The sequence below is a fragment of the Clytia hemisphaerica genome, unplaced genomic scaffold (assembly GCF_902728285.1).
Source record: "Clytia hemisphaerica strain Z4C2 unplaced genomic scaffold, Clytia hemisphaerica genome assembly, whole genome shotgun sequence".
NCBI lineage: Eukaryota > Metazoa > Cnidaria > Hydrozoa > Leptothecata > Clytiidae > Clytia > Clytia hemisphaerica.
Genome location: NW_027104441.1, coordinates 2041953 through 2060885, shown reverse-complemented (window position 1 = coordinate 2060885; position 18933 = coordinate 2041953). Strand labels below are relative to the sequence as shown.

The window sequence follows — 18933 nt, the reverse complement described above, 5'->3', positions numbered from 1 at the left end:
CGGTTCGTAGAGGTCCACCTCGGGCCTGTGAGCTTGTATACATCATAATAATAATAATAATAATAATAAACTCCATTTTATTTTATTTTATGATTACATCTGTATTCAGTATCGAGCGCCTTTCGCAACACTTAACTGTGTTGACCTCCTTAGGGGGCTACCCTTTGGGGGTTGTATTTTAAGACATATTTGCTTATTTTATACACTTTAGGTGATCTACTGTTTTATCCGATGTAATTAGATTTCTGTTTTATTTATTTTAGACTATTTCTCTGAAAAACCCAGAAGGGAGTTCTAGTCGATTTTTTCGTTTTTTATACTTCAATCTACGTCTGCGTGCATATTCCCTTGCGAATTTTCTTTTAATATCTAATTTTTCGATTTTAGCCATTTCTTTTGTATTATTCCTGCGGTATTATTATGCAGTCTCATAGGAATATATTTTTATTATTGTATCTAGGGAATTTCAATCGAATAGAATTTTTATGATATTTTATTGTACATAGTTATAGCTTTTAAATTGTTTTTATTATTTACGTTTTTGTGAAATTTCTAGCTTCCATTATAAAAAGGATATCATTTTTTGTTGAGCTATATTCTGATGAAGTCACGAAAGATGACGAAAATTTCTAATTAAGCAGTCGCTTCATTTTTTTCTGTTCTTTATATTTGCTGCTTCTACATTTTACGTTTTCTATCAGTGTTTATATGTTGTATATGGTGGGTTATACTCTCCGCCACTCTTACCACGCTCATTGCATTATGCATATGCATATACATCAATCGTTAGGTAATGAATGAAATTTTCTATTATTATATTTCGCTGTCACAGGTCACAGGTCAACAAAGTACAGACCGGAAAAATTAAATAAGATCATAACATATACATAACATAACATAACATCAATACATAGCGCATTAAATTACAAAAAAAGTAATACATGCTATTTAGATATTATAAAATGACAATTGAATAGAATAACAACCTATTTTGACATAGTGACACTTACTTACAAAAATAATGACGAAATCATAAAATATGATGCCTAACAAGACAAAAGCACGAAAAATATTTATGATACAAAATGTGATGTGGATGGTGTGAATGGATATAAAATGGCACCAAACAGAAGCTTGCAAGGACCCTAAGAGAGTGGTTTTAGAAGGATGGAACTAATTAATTATTCAGTTATTATTTTAATGTCTTAATGACAATTTTTGACAAAAATATTAACAGAATCATAAAATATGATGCAAGAACAGACAAAAAACGAAAAATATTTATAATACAGAATGCGATGTAGATACAAGAGCAGCCACCGGCTAGGAAATACAAAATAGCTGTTCCAAAGGCCGGTTTCTCCTGGAAAAACCCGTCTGTTCTATGCAAGGGTACTCCTGGATTAAAGCAGCTGTTCCGAAAAAAAAATTGGATTCCTGGAAAATATATATCTGTTCTGATAAAAATTTGTTGCTCCTGGAAAAAAATAGCTGTTCTTAATAAAAATTGGTTGCTCCTGGAAAAAAATAGCTGTTCTTAAGATACTCTGGCTGGAAAAAAAATTGTGCGTCTCCTAGAAAGAAAAAAAAATTGAGTCTCCTGGAAAAAAAAAATTATTAATTTTAGGTCTCCTGGAAAAAATTATCTGGAAAAACTTCAGAAAACTTCAACAACATTCAACAACATTGAGAAAATTTCTCAATTTGTCGGGTATAAGCAAGGACCATTATATAGCTATATAATGGTCCTTTCCTTGGTATAAGTATAATTAATTTTCACCCTCGAAACATACGGGGCAGTTGAACCCGACTGGTTTTTTCGGCTGCGCGCCAACAAAAAGTTTCAAGCAATAATCCGCCATTTTTCGCCATTACGTAATCCTTTTTACATCATAAACTCTACGGGTGCCGTAACTTTCCTTCTTTTCAAGTCCACGTGAAGAGAGAAGAGCTGCTGAAAGACTTTGTGGATTTTTTTCTTGTTTTAAAAATTAATTAAAAATGAACAAGCTCATGTGGAAAGTTTCAAAGGATTGAACATCAGATTATCAGGTACTATCTTTTCTTACAACTTGATCCTTCCCTTTCGTGCTGTTTCTAGGATATGGGAGTAAAATAAAAGTATTAAGGTTATGACTCTGATGACTAGCCTTTGCTAAAAAGTCTTGAAAAGGCAGGAAACATATATAGTCGATATTCTACGTGGATAGCCCAGTAATCTAAGACTTTAAGACAGACTTTCAATTTTTTTAATGGTGTCCACAGCCTGACAACTTGACTATCTAATGAACAAACCTTAGCGGAACATGGACCATGGGGCGGGGATGAGGGGAAGAGACGAGGAGAAGTGGAGAAGTGGTTCGAAACTTGGATCCCTCCCTCCTGGATTTGACACTAATGCCTTAGCCTACTCGTCAATCTCTCCTCAAAGATATAAATTATAGGTTTGAAGGCTACCAAAGTTCAGAAAGTTAAAACATAAGATGAAGATGTTTGGCTATAGAAAGCATTATTGGTAAGGTGTAAAATAATGATTAGTTTATAAATATTGGTTCAGCTGATTAGGAATGGGACTTTATCTGGGTTCTTGACAATCTTGACTGCTTGTCTTGAGACTGTAACTTTGATTTTTTCCCTGGCATTTGTTTTAAGTCTTGTTTTTCGATTTGTCCATTTTTGTGGTGGTGGTGGGGGCTGTCGACAAACGGTTTTCCTTTCTTTTTAATGGTTTTTGGCCGTAAGGGGTGGGAGGGGGGTCACTGCAATCCCGTTAAAAAAGTTTAAAAAAAAGGGAAAGTCTCACTTACAAATTTCATCAGTCCAAAAAGTAGAAACATGTGAAGAAAGGCTAAGACCAAAGAAACCACACGACATTCACCTTATTCCCGATCACCAATTAATGCTTCAACGAGAAAAATGACTAATCACATGACTAAAGTCATCAATTTTTTCCTCCGACTCAGTTGACTCCTTGCTCCACCCATCCCAACCTGACTTGCAGCGGGGCTTGGAGTTTCAAAATTGAAAGGTCACGACTCAAAACCACATGTCTATTCCGTGCGAAAAGAAGAACTTTGAGGATTACGAATTGCAAGAACATGGCGGCCATGGACCAGTGAAAGTTTTTTACTTTTGAAGAATTTTTTTGGCTGCTAAGACAAGGGGGGAGGGGTCTGAACCCTAACAGCCTCAGGCCGTTTTAAAAAAGGAAAGTCATTTGTCGACAACGCCTTGATTCAATTGCCTTCAAATTTGAATGATTTTATTGATTGGCTATTTAATTTTCAACTTTTTCAGTTAAGTTTGACCCCTGATTTATGTGTGATCTTCTGAGGAAGAAAAATATTTACGGACACATCCCAGATTTTTAAAGCCGAATACCATTTGTGAACTATACAAATCAAACTTTTCCTGAATTTCTAAGTGTGGTAACTGTTGATTTTACCCAATCTCACGATTGTTTGTTGTAATATTTTGACTTTTTTCAAATATTAATTTTTTTGATTTGAAATTTTTTTTTACTTTTTTGAGAAATATTTTGATTTTTTTGAAGACAAAACTTCCAAAATGGTCAAGAAGTGTGTGATGAAAATCAAAGGACAAAAGCTTCTGACTCCATCATTGATAGTTTGCTTGAATGATCAATCAAATCAATCAATGTGTTTCAATCACAATCAACTAACTACTATTAGTTAGAAATTAACTTTTCTTTTACAGCATTGAGCAAGTTCATATTGTCATCAAGTTGGGAGGGTTAATATACTCTTTATTTTGTTGTGAGCATTCAGAATATAGCTTTCAGTCAAAACAATAGTAAGCCAGTATTAAAGGAATTACAAAATACTCAAATTGCACCGGTCTGAACTACTTCATAATTTTAGATCCCATACTACTTCACACAGAGTTTAATACAATTGGTTCCGTGGTAGCATTATGCGGCCATGTGCCTTTTGTACTCAACTCTGTGTGATAAAAGTTCTATGTGATCGCCCATCTAAAATAGAACCAACACAAATCGCACTGGTCTGAACTACTTCATAATTTTAGATCCCATACTACTTCACACAGAGTTGAATACAATTGGTTCCGTGGTAGCATTATGCGGCCATGTGCCTTTTGTACTCAACTCTGTGTGATAAAAGTTCTATGTGATCGCCCATCTAAAATAGAACCAACACAAATCGCACTGGTCTGAACTACTTCATAATTTTAGATCCCATACTACTTCACACAGAGTTGAATACAATTGGTTCCGTGGTAGCATTATGCGGCCATGTGCCTTTTGTACTCAACTCTGTGTGATAAAAGTTCTATGTGATCGCCAATCTAAAATAGAACCAACACAAATCGCACTGGTCTGAACTACTTCATAATTTTAGATCCCATACTACTTCACACAGAGTTGAATACAATTGGTTCCGTGGTAGCATTATGCGGCCATGTGCCTTTTGTACTCAACTCTGTGTGGTAAAAGTTCTATGTGATCGCCCATCTAAAATAGAACCAACACAAATCGCACTGGTCTGAACTACTTCATAATTTTAGATCCCATACTACTTCACACAGAGTTGAATACAATTGGTTCCGTGGTAGCATTATGCGGCCATGTGCCTTTTGTACTCAACTCTGTGTGGTAAAAGTTCTATGTGATCGCCCATCTAAAATAGAACCAACACAAATCGCACTGGTCTGAACTACTTCATAATTTTAGATCCCATACTACTTCACACAGAGTTGAATACAATTGGTTCCGTGGTAGCATTATGCGGCCATGTGCCTTTTGTACTCAACTCTGTTTGGTAAAAGTTCTATGTGATCGCCCATCTAAAATAGAACCAAGGCAGATTGCACTGGTCTGAACTACTTCATAATTTTAGATCCCATACTACTTCACACAGAGTTGAATACAATTGGTTCCGTGGTAGCATTATGCGGCCATGTGCCTTTTGTACTCAACTCTGTGTGATAAAAGTTCTATGTGATCGCCAATCTAAAATAGAACCAACACAAATCGCACTGGTCTGAACTACTTCATAATTTTAGATCCCATACTACTTCACACAGAGTTGAATACAATTTGGTTCCGTGGTAGCATTATGCGGCCATGTGCCTTTTGTACTCAACTCTGTGTGGTAAAAGTTCTATGTGATCGCCCATCTAAAATAGAACCAACACAAATCGCACTGGTCTGAACTACTTCATAATTTTAGATCCCATACTACTTCACACAGAGTTGAATACAATTGGTTCCGTGGTAGCATTATGCGGCCATGTGCCTTTTGTACTCAACTCTGTTTGGTAAAAGTTCTATGTGATCGCCCATCTAAAATAGAACCAAGGCAGATTGCACTGGTCTGAACTACTTCATAATTTTAGATCCCATACTACTTCACACAGAGTTGAATACAATTGGTTCCGTGGTAGCATTATGCGGCCATGTGCCTTTTGTACTCAACTCTGTGTGATAAAAGTTCTATGTGATCGCCAATCTAAAATAGAACCAACACAAATCGCACTGGTCTGAACTACTTCATAATTTTAGATCCCATACTACTTCACACAGAGTTGAATACAATTGGTTCCGTGGTAGCATTATGCGGCCATGTGCCTTTTGTACTCAACTCTGTTTGGTAAAAGTTCTATGTGATCGCCCATCTAAAATAGAACCAAGGCAGATTGCACTGGTCTGAACTACTTCATAATTTTAGATCCCATACTACTTCACACAGAGTTTAATACAATTGGTTCCGTGGTAGCATTATGCGGCCATGTGCCTTTTGTACTCAACTCTGTGTGATAAAAGTTCTATGTGATCGCCCATCTAAAATAGAACCAACACAAATCGCACTGGTCTGAACTACTTCATAATTTTAGATCCCATACTACTTCACACAGAGTTGAATACAATTGGTTCCGTGGTAGCATTATGCGGCCATGTGCCTTTTGTACTCAACTCTGTGTGATAAAAGTTCTATGTGATCGCCAATCTAAAATAGAACCAACACAGATTGCACTGGTCTGAACTACTTCATAATTTTAGATCCCATACTACTTCACACAGAGTTTAATACAATTGGTTCCGTGGTAGCATTATGCGGCCATGTGCCTTTTGTACTCAACTCTGTGTGATAAAAGTTCTATGTGATCGCCCATCTAAAATAGAACCAACACAAATCGCACTGGTCTGAACTACTTCATAATTTTAGATCCCATACTACTTCACACAGAGTTGAATACAATTGGTTCCGTGGTAGCATTATGCGGCCATGTGCCTTTTGTACTCAACTCTGTGTGGTAAAAGTTCTATGTGATCGCCCATCTAAAATAGAACCAACACAAATCGCACTGGTCTGAACTACTTCATAATTTTAGATCCCATACTACTTCACACAGAGTTGAATACAATTGGTTCCGTGGTAGCATTATGCGGCCATGTGCCTTTTGTACTCAACTCTGTGTGGTAAAAGTTCTATGTGATCGCCCATCTAAAATAGAACCAACACAAATCGCACTGGTCTGAACTACTTCATAATTTTAGATCCCATACTACTTCACACAGAGTTGAATACAATTGGTTCCGTGGTAGCATTATGCGGCCATGTGCCTTTTGTACTCAACTCTGTTTGGTAAAAGTTCTATGTGATCGCCCATCTAAAATAGAACCAAGGCAGATTGCACTGGTCTGAACTACTTTATAATTTTAGATCCCATACTACTTCACACAGAGTTGAATACAATTGGTTCCGTGGTAGCATTATGCGGCCATGTGCCTTTTGTACTCAACTCTGTGTGGTAAAAGTTCTATGTGATCGCCCATCTAAAATAGAACCAACACAAATCGCACTGGTCTGAACTACTTCATAATTTTAGATCCCATACTACTTCACACAGAGTTGAATACAATTGGTTCCGTGGTAGCATTATGCGGCCATGTGCCTTTTGTACTCAACTCTGTGTGGTAAAAGTTTTATGTGATGGCCAAAATAAAAAAAAATCCGGCCGACCGACCCACTTCAGAAATCTAGGGTCAGGTGACGGCAAACCAACAATTTTTTAAGCCCCTCACATCCACCACTGCTAGAATTCATTTTAATAGAATTTTCACTAACCCACTCACTTATCTATATTTTAGGCAATGAATTCAACGTTTGAAAATTTAGGCGATTGGTTTAAAAGTTGTCTTGTTGCAAGACAAGACAAAGGGATTCGTGTAGATGATTTAATAGATTCTTATAAGGACTATGCCAGGTTAGATTTTGTTGATAAATCCCTTTTCTTTGACGCTCTAAAGGATTTATTGAAAGCCCTGAACTTCAATCCCAGATTTGTCAAGAAAAAATGTAGGGGTAAACGCTGCCTTGTTTTAGACCAGTTTGACTTTAAAGACAAGGCAGCTGTCATCGGCCTAATGAACAAGGAATCTACCAATTTAAAAACTTCATATGAGGAACAAAATTTGAATGATGACAACCCGAGTGTTGCTACTTTTGATCTACATCGTGTGTCAGTTATTACACACTCCAAATCTTTGGAGTCATTTAATGCTGACAATACTAAAAATAGTGCAATAGGCCATCAGTCAGTTATGTTGTCTAGTACTGATTTTATTAACCAAGAACAATCAAGTCAAAAAAATGACAAAAGTATTATTGAAAAAAGCACAGGTGTAAACGAAAATGACATTTCTGATATAGAGGGCGATTTTGAAACCATTTCTGTGGACAAGTACAGAACTAGTTCTCCCACTAATCGGTGTATTCCTCCAAAAACAAGGCAAACAGTTAAAGCAAATTCTAAAAATTTGTTTGGCTATTTTACAGCAACTGAAAATATTTGTGATGCATCAAAGGAGGTTATTTCTTACACTGCAAAATCTTTCCCGTTTCGTCAGGAAAATAAAGAGTTGCCTTTTTATGAAAATTTGATTTTTTCACGCCATTTTCAAAATTACAAAACTGTTACAACTGTTAACTTACCTACTAAGCATGATTCGCTTGAGACTCTATTGGTAGAAACCTTCAAAGTTATTCATAACCAAAGTAGAGAAATGAAAGAATGCATCCGAAGGGCAACAGAGACATCATCCAACATCTTTCTTCCAAAACTAAAAGCATTTTTGTGTTCTTCTTTTGTCCCTGTGCCAGTTGGAAATGTTGCTGCCTCAACGCTTGAATATTTAACAGAAGGTGATAGATTTCCTCAATTTACTCATTTAAATGATCCAAAGTCCAAAACTTTAAACCTTAATTTTAAATGTGAGATTTGTGAAATTTATTATGAGATTTTGAAAATTTCTGGGAAACGAGTCACAATGAAAGGTATGGGTAAACTTTCTGGCTTTCGTCAGATTTATGAGCATAGTATTACAAACCATCATAAAACTGCTTTAAACTGGTTAGTTAAACAAAATGAAACTTCCAGTCTCGAAATAAGTTCTATGAAAGATGACCCAACTTTGAAAAAGTTTTACAAAGAAACATTAAATGGGAAGATTTCTAAACAACCCTGCTTTCATATTTGGGACAAAGACATTGTTGACAAATACAGGGATAACAATACAATTCACAAAAAAAGTACTCTAACACTGTTTGGTGAGAAGAAGTTCTGGAAAAATTGTGTGAACTTAAAAGGACATGAAAACTGTCCAGTTTTCAAGAATTGGAAGCTGAAACACCATGATGAATGGAGAAAGCTATGTGACGAATCAAGTGAATCCTCAAGACTTGTTTTTATACCTGGGAAAACAACAACCCCAATTGAGACAGATGGATCTTTAAAAAGTCTTAATCCCCCCTGTCTCCAATTTTCAGATCCTTTTGGGGAGCATCCTTACACTTGCAGAAATTGTGCATCCCATAAACAGTACCTGGGTCAGTTGAAGACAAAAAACGAAGGGGCAGCCCTCTTGGTTTCAGAGACAAGAATTGGTAGACCAGGATTTCGAACAGGTTATGCAACCAAAACTGAAATGAAGGAACACTTAACTGATGTTAAAGCAGAAAATAAAGAATTGAAAGAAACAATTAAAGCCATGAACAAAAGAACAAATTTTGAAAAAAAGTCATGGGAGGATATTTTGTTTCAGGCCTGTGACGATAATGATATAACCAAATTAGCTGTAGATATGGTTAGTCTTTTTCAACAACATGATGCAAAATTTTCAATTCAGTATCATGTTTGCAAAAATTTGATTGGGAAGTTAAAATCCAAAAATAATCACAAATTTTCTGACATAGTGAAAGATCTTGGCTCAAATTTGATAAACCATGTCGGCCAAAATCAGTATAGCCTTTTTCAAAGCATTTTTGGACTTCCTGGGAAAACATGTGCAAAGGGGCATGTTAAAGAAAATGCTTTGAAAATTGGCTTTAATGATTTTTTCGATAGTGCTGAACTACTTTATGAAGGAGGTCCAGTGATTGACTCAACAGATGAAGCTCGTATTCTGAGATTCATTACACCAGTCTTGAATAAGGACAACAAAATTGAACTTGTAGGGGAAGGTTTTGACCCTGATTATACCAAATGGAGTGAAAGTAAAGTTCTTCTTGAAAACATTGTTTCAAATGAATCTTTTCAAGATGAATTTTCAGCTTTAGAGGCTTATGTTAAAAATGCAATAGCCTCTAATCGTTTGGCAAAAGATTGTGCCGTACATAATCTATCTGCCTTATCTGGGGTTTACAGCAAACCTCTTGTCTACCTTGTTTGGCCTACTCCTAATAAAGGTTATCAAGGAAAACATTTGTTAAAATTATGGGACATTGTTAGGTCAAATTGTTTTTTTGACCAAGACACAGGAAATCTTAAAGATCGTCCTGTCCAATTGATTGGTCATGCAACTGACTCTGCAGGTTTTCAACTTGCAGCGTCAGTTGCTCTTATGTCTCCTAACTCAAAGTTGTTGGACTTAAAGATAAAGTATTTGACTCTTGGCATTGGGGCAACTAGATTTGCTGCACCCTATTTTGGTCCTTTACCTTCGATTTCGTTTTTGGATTACGATCATTGTCTTAGACTCTTTTTAAAATGTTTGAAATATCCAACATTGGACTTAGATTTCTTTCCATCTACCAATTCTTCAGGTAGAGCTTCTATTGACCATTTAAAAGAGTTGAAAGAAATTTGTGACGGATCTGGTCATAAATTAGGATTTTCCAATAATGATCTTTTGTTTTCTGCTTACTTTGACCAAAATGTCGATGCTGCACTAAAAATTTTCAAACTATCTGTTGCTGATCAACTACATGAACATGTACCTGGTTCAAAAGGAACTGAATTGTATATACGTTCTGTAGCTGCATTATTCCAACCTTACTTAGAGCCTAGCTCAAATCCAATTGAGATGCAATTCAGTATAAGTAAGGGTATTACAGTCCTTCGAATATGGAAAAAGATTCTACAAGTGAAGGGCAAAAGGGTGCACGCAGTGCGCTCTGCTGCAATTGATCCAAGTAAACGGGGGATGTTTCTGACTTATGGTTGTAATCAAACCGCAGAAATTCTTTTTGCTGCAGCAACATACTACATGCTTACTATGTTTGCTCATTTCAAGGACCTAGGTCCATCAGTTTTGTCTCCATTCAAATCTGGCACAAAAACAACTGAACGCCTGATTAGTGATATACAGGGTAAAACCAATGCACTTCAATCCTTGGATGCCCAGCCTGTGTTATCAGATCTTGTTGATAAGCTTTCAAAAGTACAAAGCAATCATATTACTGAAGATAGGTTAAAGGCTGCGGGAGCTTCAAAACAAAATACAACTAATCGTAGGAGACTCCAAGAAAAATTGTCAAAAGTTGTCTTGGGGTCTTACAAATATCCTGCCACGTTTGACGAATTTCGAGATTCCTTAATCTCAGCGCACAAAGAGGGCGAAAAAGCAGGGATTGAAATGTACAGGCAATTGTGTTCAAAAGGAATTGCCTTTCTAGAATCAAATGAAAAGTGTAAAAAGTTTTCTTTCCTTTATTGTGATGAAAAAGTTCCAAAGGAAAATCAATTTGAGGGTTTTGTTAGTGATCATTACAGTGTTAGGGTTTTGAAAGAAATAAAACCATCAGAATATCTGTCTGACAAAACAACTGAAAAGGAAAAGAAAATATCAGAATTCTTTGTTGCCCAAAAAGACGAGAATGGTTCTGTACTCCTCGACACTCTAGAAGAGGAACAGCAAAAGAAAGAAGGCAAATGATACTGAAACTCACCTTCTTGATAAAACTCCAGGCTCTGAATATTCTAGTACCAGTAAGCAGCCCGATTCTGCCAAGTGGTACTTAACCCGAAAGCAGGGAGATAAAATAGAAAAAATTCATTTAAGAGCTGCTCTGAAGATTCTAACACCTCGTGAGCATGTGTCACGTGATCGATCTCGTCGTCATATTGCTAGCAATTTTCTTCCGGGCAGAGGTACTATCGATAAAACACACAATATTATAGCCTTTCGTTTTGTGCTTGCTAATTTGGCAGATGAAATAGTTGTTTGCAAAGTAGCATCCATCACTCGAAATGGATCTTCCATTCCTAGTGCTTCCAGTGAAGATGAATCTGTTCGATGCAGACTTATTCCTTTAAAGGAAACAGGAATGGGCACTTTTATCTTTGTTTTTCCTGAATCTCTTACAATGACAAAAGAATTAAAAGCATCTCGCATCCTTGAAGAGATTGCTATGAAGCCAGAAGATGATTCTAAAACATACTTTACGATTTTGCCCCATTTTAAAAAAAATCTGACTGATCGTAGAAATGACTTAAATGATGAAAAAAATAAAAACATCGTCAAAAAAGTTTCCAAATCATTGCTTCCGCTAGAATTTCAAGAAGTGGAAAGCATAGTTGAAAGAAAAGTAGACCTGAAAAGTCATGAATTCCTGTATCTTGTCAAATTCAAAAACTCTGAAGAAACAGCTTGGTTGAATTATTCATGCTTTGATCGCCCTTTCCGCTACAGTAGACGAGTTGGACTAACAACCCCTCTATTTGCAGATGTTTCTAAAATGGATAATGAAGTGAAAGAGAATTCTGTATCTAAGTGTTCAACTAAGAAAAGACAAGCTTCTGTTGTTGCATATCTTGATAGGCCTGAAAAAATTCCTAAAATAAAAGATGAAAAGGACAAAACTCTCCAGAATGAAAAATTGAAAATAAAAAAACGTAAGAGGGCCGACGAAGCTTGCATTGGAACAAGCACAGGCAACAAGTCCTCCACTGAAACCATTGACTTGACTAAACCTGCGAAGAAGCAAAACCCAGCAAGCTCTTCAAATAAGAAAGCAAAAGTTAAAGCTGTTTCAATTTTGAATAAATTCAATTACACCTCGAGTCAAACTAATTGGCTAAATGATAACTTCTTGAAAGAGGTAATGACATTGTTAGAAAGAAGTTACCCAGCCCTTAAGGGTCTTCAAGATCCTATTAAAGGTGCTAAAATTTCTAAAAATGATAAGAACAACCTGATGCCAGTCAACATTTATGATGAAAGTGTTCAAATTCACCATGTCAGAAATAACCATTGGGTGTTGTCGACTGGTCGAAATGGGAAGGTCTATGTTTATGATAGCATCTACTCAAAAGCTGATATAAAATTACAAAAGCAGTTGTGTCAAATTTACAAGTTTTTTGTTGAAGATGGCTATCTCAATGTTTATTTTCCTAAAGTTTTGAAGCAACACGGAACTAATGACTGTGGTTATTTTTGCATAGCTTATGCAGTTGATATTGCTAATGGGGTACTACCAGACAACGAGTGTTACATCCAAAATAAATTCAGAGAACATATGGAATCTTGTCTTGATTCATATGACTTACAGAGGTTTCCTAGAAATAATATTGATGATGTAGACTCTGTATTTAAGGCAGAATCGAAAGAGAAAATCCCTGTCTTTTGTGATTGTCAATCCCTAGCTACTGATAAAATGATAAAATGTTTTTTTTGTAATGAAAGATATCAAATATTGATAATATTAATGTCAATGACGAAATGTTTGAATGTCACAACTGTAAAAGATCGTTAAGCTCTTGATTGCTGTTTCAAGAAGAACCAAAAGAAATTTGTCTAAAAGTTTTGTTTAGTTTGTTAATAAGGGTCTTGAAGGGTTTGGACCTACTTTGAGTGTGTTAAACTTTGTTTTTTGTCAGATCTACTAAATACCTAAGCCTTGAGCCTTGTTTAAAGAGTCTGTCTTATCCCTTTAAAGTGAAGTTGGTTTATTCCTCATTTTTTAAACCGTGTTAAGCATTTTAATCAGTATTTTCCCTCATCTATTTTTTATCCATTTATGTACTTTTTACTTTATTTTCAACCAGGTGCTATAAACAGCACTATATTTCATTTTGAAACCAGATTTAGTAAAAGTAGGAGTTCTATTACCAATTAAAACTTTATACCGAACAGCTTCTACTTGCAACTTATACTTGTTCAAATTGATGATAAAGCATGTGGGTACTAGGTACCTCACGATTGTGAATTTTCCAACCCTTATAGAAAGAATTTGTTTTTTTAATTTCACGGATGGCACTATTGGGAGACAATATTTCACGATATTTTATACCTTTTACAGCCAAATAATGCATGTTGGCTGTTGAAATACACATTAATAGCGCTTCTTTTATGCCAGTAAACATTTAAAAAGTAGTTTATTTGACATTTTTTATGTTTTGTTTTAAAGTATTTTGGGGATAAGGCTTTTCCAACTTAATTCTGCAAAATCCGCAAAATTTTATGCCATTAAAAGTACCCACTTTTGTATTTTCTGTAGCTGAGTGAGCAATGCCAGTTTCTACATAAGTTCCCTCTGATTTGATTTGTTTAGGGAATGCAAGTTTTTTTCAAATATTCGTTGGATAACAATTTAGAAAACTACATCGAGCAATTTGCTTTTCAATTTTTACATTTTTGAAAGAAAATCGTAAATCAGGGAGGCAATCTGGACAAAAATCTTTCGTCGTTCCCTATACTTAAAATCAAACCACAGGGCATATAATACAATACAGTCTAAGAAATATTTATTTCCGCAAAGGTAATGTTTATTTACTTTTTCAATTTCTTTTCAGTATAAAATAATAAAAAAATTGGCTGAATCATTGATTTAATGGAGATAAAAAAACAGCGCACAGACATAAGTAAAACACAAACAATCTTTTCGCGATAACACTCAAAAAAACACTTAATGAGCACTGTAAAACATAAAGAGACCTGAAGTATTGACATTGGATTTAATTAGTTTAATTACTTTAACAATTTTGGTCGAATCAGCAAACTATGATAAATTTTAATCAAGTGCACACTAGCATGTTGAAAGGACCTGTAAGGTTCCTCTTTAGCTTTATATATCAGACATTATAACAATAAAAGTTGCGCTAGAACTGGTTATATAATCGACACGGTAGAACCTGTTTGGAATGCTTGGCATATTTCACGTTTTTGAATTCGTTTGGTGTATTCTTTGGTTTGGTTTTGAAGACTAGATGGCTGCGACTGTCAATGGCTTGATTTTAAAAACATGAAAGTATCGCATGGGTTGCTTCAAAGTTTGTGAATGAAAATTGTATCGAATTAATGTATGGTGTGACAGTTTAGTGGAACATTTATCTATTGTTACTCCAAAATCTAACAACATACAGAACATATTTTTGTTGCGTTTTAACTAAGGCTAGATTAAAAAGTTAAGTTTTTTTGGTGTAATTAATTACATAATCTTTTTTTTTTTTTTTTTTTAATTGACATGTTTAAACTTGATTTATTCATTCCAATTTTCTATTAAGGCCTTTAAGATTGTCATTTAATAGGTAATGCCTGGTCCAAACCCAATCAAGTTAATACTTTACAGATAATACGAGAACCCCGTTACCTTAACAGTGCAATACAAATCTCGCTTTTAACATCCTTATAAGACAAAACTTTACTCAGTATTTGGTTCCACAGCAACGGCTTAACGTAATTTAACATAACTTGATACCTGCACTTGAGGTTGTAGCTCGTGTACTTGAGCTTGATGCTCGTACGCTTGAGCTTGTCGCTCGTGCACTGCATGATTTATATATGCACTTTGAGCTTGTCGCTCGTGCATTGCATGACTTATATATGCATTTTGAGCTTGTCGCTCGTGCATTGCATGATTTATATATGCATTTTGAGCTTGTCGCTCGTGCATTGCATGATTTAGATATGCATTTTGAGCTTGTCGCTCGTGCATTGCATGATTTATATATGCACTTTGAGCTTGTCGCTCGTGTATTGCATGATTTATATATGCACTTTGAGCTTGTCGCTCGTGCATTGCATGATTTATATATGCATTTTGAGCTTGTCGCTCGTGCATTGCATGATTTATATATGCACTTTGAGCTTGTCGCTCGTGTATTGCATGATTTATATATGCACTTTGAGCTTGTCGCTCGTGCATTGCATGATTTTATGATGCATTTTGAGCTTGTCGCTCGTGCACTTTTGGGATTGGCGTCAGTCTGGTTGTCACATTGTGTTAAATATTTCGAAACGTAATAAACGCTACTTACTATTAATTGTCTAATCTTTAAGCTTTCTGAATGTGCTCCAAAATCACACAAAAAGGAGACTTTATGTTTGATCTTAAATAAATAAATTTTTTGTAACGTGTAATTCGTCAATCGATCGTTTGCTTTTTTCGGAAAATTTTTTTTAAATATAAACTACTTTTACGCCTTGATTTTTCACATGTTCTTGCTAAACATTTGAAATTTAACACAATGTGAAAGGGTGGTTGGGTGGACCAGACTCTTTTTATGCTTTTATAAGCATATTCCAGGCTCGGATATGGAGAAAATTGAATGTAAGTTTTCACCAATTTTGTATTGATTTTCGCGAGCCAATTTCTTTCAAAAATAAGGACCTATTTTCACGAGCACAGAAAATATTTACGCGAGGATAACATTTCGCGAATCGGCCCCTTTTTGAACTAATTTCTTTTATTTTCTTTCCTAAGGGTTTCGACAAAAGGTAAAAAACTTAAGGTACAACCAGAGCAGCAAATGGAAGAAAATTTTAAGCAGGGGGTCTGTTCTGTTTCCAGCACTTTCGCAGCCTCAAGTGTTGGGTTCTGTGTGCCTTTTTCCTTCTTGGTTTTTTTTTAATTTCAGGTTGTTGTTACCCTTCAAGTAACCTCAAATGGATCGAAAATTCAAGACTTCACATAACCTATTTCAATGTAAGGGATGGTTTGTAATTTTTTTGATTGAATTCTTCCTGTTTTGTCTTAAAGTCCGTCCATTTTCATTTGGAATAATCGTTGACGATTTTTATCAGATACGTTATAAAGGTCATGAAACAGAACGCGCACAAGTAAAGCTCGTAAAAAGTTATTATCCAAATGAAAATGGCTGGAATCTTGTCAAACCTTCATTACTCTTAGCGTATCACATAGTTTTCATTACCAGTAAGGATACAGTAAGAAAGATTGAAAGTTAAGTTTAATGTATTTGATATTGGTTTTACTATTTAATCTGATTTTCCAGGTAGAAAGATCAGATGTCACAGAAGATTGGAGAGAAGAATGTTTTATAAAGTCTATTGTAGTCTATTGGAGAGCTTTATTGTTGTAGCGAATGAGATATTACAGTTGTCAATTCCTTTTCCTGAGACCCGGAAAACACGAGTTACAAAAACCCGAGTTACGACGAATGGCGTCATGATTTGAGACTTGTGACCTCACATTCGTCGTAACTTGGGTTTTTGTAACTCGGGTTCTCCGGGCCTCCCCTTTCCTGCTGTTCACTTTACAGTTTTAGAGAGCGTCAACTGTAGTTTATTTATATATCCAATTGCTATAGGGGAAGGAACTTTCGCGAATCAGCTTTTCAGAATTTTTCGCCGAATTAACTTTCGTGAGAATTGCAATCATGTTAATATATTTGGCGGATAGATCAAGGGAAAGTTTGTTGTAAACCACTCAATGTTGAAATTGTTATCTTTCTCGTCTAGATTTATCTCCTAATAAATTAAAAATGTCTGCCGAACTCACCGACCAAGAGACGATCGAGGCTCAGGAAGCAGAGATTTCAAGCCTAAAGGCTCAATTAGCCGGTGAGTATTTTTATTTACGGCTGTGCAAGTCAAAAGAAGATTTTTGCAAGATTTGCAATCAACTAAATTTTACAATTTCTTCTGCAAATCTTTTTGCAATATTATTTGAAACATTTGCATCTCTACAGAAAGGATAATTTAATTTGTTTTTATTTTTCAGAGTTGAAAGCAAAGAAAACAAGGACCCATTCCGTGGAGCAATGCATCGGTAAGTGAAACTTATACTCCAATATGACAGGAAAATAGGGAAGTTCCAGGACATTTCGTTTTTCAAAATTACGTAAGCTAAGGGACCATTCCAAAATCATTTTAAAAGAGGCTATTAGCCAAAATTGATATTGATATTTTTAATTTTTGCCTGTTATCTGCTGGCTGGGCGTGCCCCTAAGCTCCAACCTTTCACAGGCAAAAGTCAAAAATATCAATTTTGGCTTCTTCAAATGATTTTCAAGCTTTTTCGTAGTAATAATTTTTGTTCCCTGGAAGGTTTTCTCTCGAATGAGCCAAAAAAATTGAATTTGGACCCTTTTTCATATTTCGATGACGTCATTATTTATGACGTCATTTTGTCTTATTTTCTTAACATCTCGAGATACATGTTTTTTTTTATAAGCAAGTGTATGCCCCTTGGTCAGGCTCGTGTATGCTTAAGTTCTCAAAGTATCCAGGCATAGTTTATGCTTATTATATGCTTAAGAATCATGCTTATTATTCACCCCCGAGCCAAGTTTTTGATGAAATTTTGTAGAAATTTGTTCAGATTTTGGGAGCAGTGGAATGTAGCTAGCCGTGGAATGACTTATTTTTACTTGACCTCTATCAAACCTTTTTTAAACAGAAATGACCACTTGAAAAATATTTTAGGCTGACAAATATGCTCATGTTATGCTTAGGAATTCTGCAAATCTGAGCTTTCATATGCTTTTAAGCGCTATGCTTATAAAAAAAAATGTATATGCATTTAGGTTGTGACCTTTTTCTTTACCAGTTTTTCATGTTCTTTCGAATGGAACAAAATATTTTTTGAATTTGACGACTTTTATTTTTTGTTGCTAAGGTAACCAATGACGTCATTTCCCATGGCAACAGGGGTGTTAAAATTTTGTAGCCCAAGATTTTCTTAATCCTTGAGGGGTCAGTGCATCAGATCAAAAGTTAGTTTGCTTGTAACAAACCTGTGCACACGAGAAGCTTTTTTGATACATAAGCCCCTGCACTAAACGGTTTATAACTTGTATTAACATAGCATGAATGTGTGCTAAAATGAATTGGTCTAAATATGAACATGTCTGGTTTTGGAGATCTAAACTTAGATTAATCATACTCTTTTTTTTATTACAGAACGTACTTATCGCGAATTCCTATATGAGGTTAGGGAGCATGAGACCAATGACAACTCGGACCAGTCGTTGGGTTGCTGGGTTCGTGGGCTTGGTTTGTCCAAACCCCGACCTCGCCCAAATAATAATTCAAGAAAAAGAAAAAAGAAATAAAACTCAATGTGTACTTTTCTGTCTTTATTCCCTCCACCCCTGTGAGTGGGGTCTTCTCAAAAAAGTATTCGGTTTCTTTGAAGTTTCGAAAAATTAACAAGCGGGGGGGCCCGTTTATTTGGAACCTAAGAGTACCATGCTCCCGTTGGCACAAACCATTGTTGCCCCTCCTCAGTCACTAAACTTCACCTCCTCTATGTTAATTGCACATCGAAATTAGAACGTTCTTCTGATAAAATGAGATAATAATAACAGTTGAAAAATGAAATTTTCAGCAGGGTATTCCTTGCTTTATTTCATCAACAATAGACGATATCGGATTTAGATAAATGCAATGCATTCTGGTTTCTAGGGACTCTCAAAGGAATTATAATGCGA

The 18933-nt window shown here is 35.5% G+C and overlaps 1 protein-coding gene across 3 annotated transcripts; it reads left to right on the top strand.

Annotated features, from left to right (window-relative positions):
* The first annotated feature begins 1853 nt into the window (after positions 1-1853).
* Positions 1854-18557, top strand: LOC136820963 (uncharacterized). Of its 3 annotated transcripts, none has more exons than XM_067077196.1 (5): positions 1854-2052; positions 16120-16187; positions 16961-17062; positions 17223-17270; positions 18404-18557. In XM_067077196.1, the coding sequence occupies exons 2-5, from the start codon at positions 16148-16150 to the stop codon at positions 18553-18555; spliced, it is 342 nt and encodes a 113-aa protein (XP_066933297.1). In that variant the 5' UTR covers positions 1854-2052; positions 16120-16147; the 3' UTR covers positions 18556-18557. The 3 variants fall into 3 exon arrangements, with proteins under 3 accessions (XP_066933297.1, XP_066933296.1, XP_066933295.1); XM_067077195.1 differs by lacking the exon at positions 1854-2052 and adding an exon at positions 15717-15812; XM_067077194.1 differs by lacking the exon at positions 1854-2052 and having other exon boundaries at positions 16053-16187.
* Positions 18558-18933: the final 376 nt, after the last annotated feature.

What these genes read in the sequence shown, in the direction of transcription:
- LOC136820963 (XM_067077196.1), top strand. Translation starts at nt 16,148, where the DNA reads ATGGATCGAAAATTCAAGACTTCACATAACCTATTTCAAT. An exon ending in TTCACATAACCTATTTCAAT is followed by an intron (nt 16,188 to 16,960) that starts GTAAGGGATGGT and finishes TTTCTCGTCTAG; the next exon opens with ATTTATCTCCTAATAAATTA. An exon ending in TTCCGTGGAGCAATGCATCG is followed by an intron (nt 17,271 to 18,403) that starts GTAAGTGAAACT and finishes TTTTTATTACAG; the next exon opens with AACGTACTTATCGCGAATTC.